This window comes from Mirounga leonina, unplaced genomic scaffold, assembly GCF_011800145.1.
Source record: "Mirounga leonina isolate KUSES-001 unplaced genomic scaffold, KU_Mleo_1.0 Mir_94, whole genome shotgun sequence".
In the NCBI taxonomy this organism is placed as follows: Eukaryota; Metazoa; Chordata; class Mammalia; order Carnivora; family Phocidae; genus Mirounga; species Mirounga leonina.
Genome location: NW_023270855.1, coordinates 57,824,601 through 57,831,125, shown reverse-complemented (window position 1 = coordinate 57,831,125; position 6,525 = coordinate 57,824,601). Strand labels below are relative to the sequence as shown.

General features: G+C 56.9%; 1 protein-coding gene across 1 annotated transcript in view; it reads left to right on the top strand.

Annotated features, from left to right (window-relative positions):
* ONECUT3 (one cut homeobox 3) overlaps positions 1 to 4,675 on the top strand; it is a 21,836-nt gene extending 17,161 nt beyond the window's left edge. Inside the window, exon 3 of the mRNA XM_034998194.1 lies at positions 4,383 to 4,675. Coding sequence (XP_034854085.1) covers positions 4,383 to 4,675 — 293 coding nt within the window. The remainder of the gene's footprint in view (positions 1 to 4,382) is intronic.
* The last annotated feature ends 1,850 nt before the right edge of the window (positions 4,676 to 6,525 follow it).

Below are 6,525 nucleotides of genomic sequence, written 5' to 3'. Positions count from 1 at the left end.
GCGGTGGGGGAGGTGATGGTGGAGGAGGCGATGGTGAAGAAGGTGTGATGATAAATTGGTGCAGGGTGGGGGAGGCTGTGGGGGAGGTGACGGTGGAGGAGGCGATGGTGAAGAGGTGTGATGGTAGAATTGGTGCAGGTGGTGGAGGAGGCGATGGTGAAGGAGGCGATGGTGGTGGAAGTGTGATGGTAGAATTGGTGCAGGTGGTGGGTGGTGCAGTGAGGAGGTGGAAGAGGTGATGGAGGTGAAAGGGTTGCTGGTGGAGAAGGTGATGGTGGAGGAGGCGATGATGGTTGAACTGGTGCAGGTGGCGGTGGAGGCAATGGGGAAGGTGATGGTGGTGGAGGTGTGATGGTAGAATTGGTGCAGGTGGTGGCGGAGGCGGTGGGGGAGGTGACGGTGGAGGAGATGATGGAGTGGAAGCCACAGTGGCGGTCCCCAGTGGAGATCCTCGTGGAAGAAGTGGCCATAGCAGTGGCGTCGCAGTAGGAGGCTGGTGGTTGGCACTGTGGGTAAGTCCAGCCTTCTCCTCCAGGCACTCTCCCCAGCCGGGCTCTGGGTCAGCCCTTCTCTCCCAATCTGGGCTTTCACTTCTGCAAAGGGGCTCATACCCACCGCCTGTCCTCCTCTTGGGGTGCCCAGGTGACACAAGGACTGCAGTGGTGGGCTGGTGGGAGTGATCTCGGGCACCAGACAGGATGCTGATGAGGGGAAGGTGGCGATGGTGACAGGTTCGCTGATGGGGGGCATTTGGGCTGCCTCTCCCGACTGGCACTCACACCTCTGAGCCCCCAGGCTGGGCTCTGGGGGGCTGTGGGGGATGGAAGCCAGGACAAAAGCTGCTCCTGGTAAACAGCTCTGACTGGAGCCCAGATCGATTGGGGCTGTGAGGAGCTGTAATTAGATTGAACACTGGGAAGGGGGGAGAGGGGAGCCTCTTTTTGCTGTGATCGACAAAACACGAAGTTTTTTCATGACTCTGCTTGGCCTGGCCCCTCCCCCAGCCCCTGCCTCTGGGGCCCCCATTAGGCACTTGATTGGAGAAGGGGGAAGTAGGGGAGAGAGGCGAACCATGTCTTACCTCCCTCCCATTCTGGGCCAGGGCCAGTCCACCGTGGCTCCTGTCCTGCCCATGCTGGGACTTGCTGGGCAACCTTGGGCAAGTGGCTTACCTTCTCAGAGTAAGTAAGGAGAACAATCCCTGCCTTATGAAATTATCGTAAGGATTAAAAGATAAGAGACATGTAAGCCCCTTGACATGTAAAGCTCTTGTGAGCTCTCTTCGTTTTCTTTTCTTTTTTTTTTTTTTAAGTAAGGTTTACGCCCGGTGTGGGTCTTGAATTCAGGATCCTGAGATGGAGAGTTGCATGCTCTACTGACTGAGCCAGCCAGGTGTCCCTCTTATGAGCTTTCTGAGGATCATTTGTATCTTTGTCCCTACTGTAAATGTATGATGTATTTGTGAGTAAACTAAGTGAATGAAGGAACAAGTGAATCAATTAATGAATTGAAGATTACAACTGGTGGGCAAGGAGGGCCTCTTTTGAAATTTAAAGGCCTGGAGCTGAGTCTGACTCTTACCCTGGACTGGATGCTGGAGACTCAGCTTTCTCTTTGAAAGAATGGGGGACTCCATCCCTCCCTTGACCCTTGACCCTTGAACAGGGTGGCCACGTTCCAAGGAGATGGGAGGTCAGGACCGGTCCTCTCACTCCTTTCCAACGTTTCTTAATGCAGACAAAATATGAGCTTATGTTTTTGCTTCCCTCTTCTGTACACAAAAGGCTGCCTGGTGCACTGTTCATCTGTCTCCTTTTGCCTCACCATCTTTCCATATCCATACCACACCCTTTCCCACTGTCAGCTTCTCAGTATAGTTATGAATACAGTCTTTTGCTTAAATCAATATTCAGCATTACATTATTATGCTTTCAGTGAATACTGTCCACATCTGAGCCACATAGAGTACTAGGATTTCATTTTTCTTTCTTGTACAACTGTTTGTTTTTCCAGGAGTTAGTAGTTGCCTATCACAAGTTCTTCCCACACTCCCCAACAAAATGCAAACCAACTCAATAGGATTTTCCACACATATTAGGTCATGTCCCCTTTCCACTTCCCTTGGTGCTGGATGGGGCTGCCCTCCATGTCCTGAGTGCCTCTGTTCCACGGTCTTCTAGGCTCTGCCCTCTCCATCATCTGGAGGATCCTCTCCTTTTCTGGTAGGAAAGTCACACTTCCTGAATCCCACATTTTACTTTTTTAATTTACCTCCTCATTTTGGTGAAACACATCCTCCAAAAGTTTTCTGAGAAAGAGTGCATAGAAGTCAACTTTTGGAGACTTTGACTTGTCTGACTTTGTCTTTATTCCACCCTCCTGCTTGGTGTTTGGCTGGGTATACAATTCTAGCTGAATAGAATTTCCCTCAGAATTTTGAAGGCATTGGCTCACCATCTCCTAGTTTTTGAGAAGCCAAAGCCACTCTGACCCTTAGTCCCTCCCAGATGTCTGGCTTTCCTTTCTGGGAGCTTTTACTTTATTCTCTTTATTCTGGGTCTCAGGAATCTCACAAGGATGAGCCTCAGGGAGTATCTTTTTTCACCCATTGAGCTGAGCACTTCATGGGCTCTTTTAAGCGGACTCTCGTGTCCTTCAAACATGGATTTTTTTTTTTCATTATTTATTTGGTAATCTCTTCCTCTAGTTTTCGATTGCCTCTGAATCAGATGGCAGCTTGCCCAATCCACACTTTATTGTCACCTTTCTCTCATTTCCCATCTTGGCATCTGCCTTGTCCTATTTCTGGGGATACTTGCTTAACACTGTGTTCCAGTCCTTACATTGATTTATTCCAGCGATTATATATTTAATTCAAGAGTACTGTCTTCCCTTTTCATTGTCCTTTTTATTGAACAGCATCCTGTTCTTGTTTCATGGATACAGCACTTTTCTCTCACCCCTCCAAGAGTATTCATTATAGCTTTGCCTGCTTTGCCCGTTACTTGGTTCTCCCAAGAGCGTCCTCCCCCTCTCCTCCTATGTTTTTTCTCATTTGTCTCCTATCTCTCTCTCCCTCTCTCTCTCTATTCCCTCCCCTCCCCCCTTTCTCATTCTCCCTCTCTCTTCTCTCTCTCCCTCTCCCTTCTCTCCCCCTTCCTCCCTATTCCCCCTTTCTCTCTCTCCCTCCCTCTCTCCCCCTCACTCCTCTCTCTCTCTCTCTCCCCTTAGAGGCTTTTCTAAACCGTCCAGTAATCTCCAAACATTACCCTTATTTAATCATAAAACCTGAAAGAGCCCATTGGAAGTGCTGTGTGTTTCAGGTCAGGGGGAGACAGGGAGTGAAGTGGGGTGTCAGTTCTCCTGGGAGAACCCGTTGTCACTGAGAAATGAGCCACAGCACAGGGAACAGTAATCTATTTTTACAGATGTGTGTGGACATTGATCTGGCATGCCAGCTGGTTCAGACTCTTCGGGAACCCAAACAAAGCCAGTTTGGTGTGTGGTCTCAGTGGGTCACCAGGCTGGGTGCAGGGTTCTGCTAGTATAGCAGGGGGTGGTGACAGACTAGCTGGGGTGAGGAGTTGGTGGGGAGGCAGGCTCTTCACCTCCTGCAGCCCCTGACTAATACCTGGTGGAGAAACTGAGACTCTGATAGAGCCCCTGGAGGGAGGGAGCCAGTGCAGGCTGGTGAAGTTCATCTTTTCCACCCCCTGGCTCCACCGCATTGAGGAGAGGGGTCCACTTTGGAGCTGGGGCCCGCGGAGCAGCCTGGGGTCCTGCTCAGCTGCCCGGAGGTGCTGCCCACTCCCCTTTGCAAGCATCCGCCAGCCGGGGTGGGGGTGGGGCGCGATGGGGCGGCCTCCTGCAGCCTTCTCTCTGCTCCCAGCGGAGGGGGGGGTCGGTGCTGCATCCCCCCACTCCTCCTTAGATCCTCCCAGCTCCAGAGGATCCCCTGGGCACTTGAGGGAGGCCAGGTCTGGGCCTCAGCCTCCTGGGGTGGACGTGCGGGTGGGAGGCCTGGGTCCCCGAGTCAGGGCTACGTCATGTCAGCCTCACGACACAGGGTCCCTAAGCTGGGCAGGCCTGACCGACAGCCCGGGAAAGGGGGCACAGGCTGGTACTCCCGTCACTGGGGCGGGGGGGTGGCTACCGGGGTCGGGGACACACCGCAGGGACCTGGTAATTCACGGCTTCGCCCACGCCGTCTACCTGAGCCGCAGCGCTCGCGCGCGATGTCCCGCCGCGGCCCGGCGGCCGCGAGACGCGGCGGCGCGGGGCCGGGGCCCCGGGGGCGGCGAGGAGGGCGAGCCGGGCGCGTGGAGCCGCGCTCACGCCGTGTCCCCGCTTTGTCTCCTGCCCGCGCGCCGGGCGGCCCGCAGCGTGCAAGCGCAAGGAGCAGGAGCAGCAGAAGGAGCGCGCGCTTCAGCCCAAGAAGCAGCGCCTGGTGTTCACCGACCTGCAGCGGCGCACGCTCATCGCCATCTTCAAGGAGAACAAGCGGCCGTCCAAGGAGATGCAGGTCACCATCTCGCAGCAGCTCGGCCTGGAGCTCAACACCGTCAGCAACTTCTTCATGAACGCGCGGCGCCGCTGCATGAACCGCTGGGCCGAGGAGCCGGGCGCCGCCCCCGCGGGCCCCGCCGGCGCCGCCGCCACCTTCTCCAAGGCCTGAGCCCTCGCGCCCCCCCGCCCCGCCCCGCCCCGCCCCGCCCCGCCCCGCCGGCCCGGTCCCGCCCCGGGGGGGGGGCGCTGGCGGGGTGCAGCCCGTCCCCCCCAGCCCAGTGCACAAGAAGGGCCCCTCCTCCCCACCCCGTCCCCTCCAGGCCAAAGGGAGCCCTCCGCCCCCCAGAGGGGAGGGGGTGGCAGAAGGGGCTCCCCGCCTCCCTCCGTTCAGGACGCCCAGAGGGCCTCGGGCAAAAGCAGGGCTCCCGCGTCGTCCCCGAAAGCGGGTCAAGAAGCACATACTAGAAAGATAAACCGGGTATTAGAAGGAATTTTGAGAATAACCCCTCCTTCGCCAGCCCCCGCCCCCACGGAGGGAGGCCGGAGGAGCCCTCCTCCCCAGCGGTCCCCCTCTTCCAAAGTCGCCAAAACCCCCCGTCGGGCTGGGGGTCCTTGCAGCGCCCCACCCGCACCAAGACCAGCCCCCTCCGCCGGCAGAACCGCCCCACAGCCGAGAACCCAGCTGCCCCCCGGCCACCAGGGTTCCTTGTGCCAAGAATCGCCTGCCTTAACGTCTGGGGAGGGGTCGCAGCGGAGCCGGCCGGCGCCCCCAGGCGGGCAGCCTCCCCCAGCCCGCCCCAGACTGGAGGGGGCGGCAAGCTCGAACATGCGGGTACATTCCAGACGCCTCCTTCCCGGCGCCCCCTGTCAGTTCACTTTACCTTTAGGCACCTTGATGACACACAGGGAGAGACAGACCCCGGGAAACAGAAAAAACAAACCCAAAAAACCATCCAGATTCCACGAGGAGAAACCAGCACAGAGAGAGCGTGGGAGCCCACCCGGAATCCCTGCGAGCTGGGGCCATGGCGTGGCCACCTGCGTGGAACCTTCTGGAACTCACCCACCACCTCCCAGCGCTCAGGGCTGCCGCGCTGGGCCTGAAGGGGAGGCAGGCGGCGAGCCTGTGCTTGCAACTCTCTCTCCAAAGGGATAAAGAAGATGCTGAAGAAGGTGGAATATGCTTGCTCCATTTTTTGCCAAAAAAATTGACGAGGGAGAAGGAAGGGTCAGAAATGAAGATGAGCACCCCCCACAGCCCCCTGCTCGTCTCTCTTCCCTTCCTGGTGACCTCCAAGGTGACCTCCAAGGCTGGCCGGCAGCTGGATCCTGAGAACCCCCCCCCCACGGTTCAAGATCTGGAGGCTAGAAGGAAACTCACCCCCCCAAACCCCGCCCATCCACTGCCTCCCAGGGAGGTAGTCACCCCCTCCCTCCTTGAGAATGCAAAAGACATTTCTAGTGAAATGCCCCTCCCCCTCCCCCAGGTAAAGGCTACCTCACTCAAACGTTCTTGTCTGTGATTGGATAAATCACGCCTGATACCAAAGATTCCCCCCAAGGACCTGTGCTGGATGCTGGAATTCCCTCGCCTGGGACCAGGTGTGGCCCAGGGCCTGCCCGGCCCTGCCCTCCAGGTGTGCCCTGCTCCTCAGCAACGACAGAGAGAGAGAGAGAGAGACAGAGAGAGAGAGGGAAGGAGGGAGAAGAGAGAGAGAGAGGAGGGAGGGGTGGGAGGGACAGAGAGAGTGAGAGAGAGAGGGAGAGAGGAAGAGAGAGACAGGGAGAGAGAGAGGGAGAAGTGAAGGAGAGGGAGGGAGAGAGGATACTGAGGTCGATGAGTGCCTTTTTCTGGAACCAAAGATGTGTGTGAAATGTTCTCTTGTCCTTATCGACTCGCTATTCTCCCAGCTTTTTAAGCAACCAATCTGAGTGATGCTTCTAGAACCTTTGGGTGTTGGGGCAGAATCCTAAGAGTTCCTGTTCCCGCTCAGCAACCAACCCCCCCCACCCCCCCAC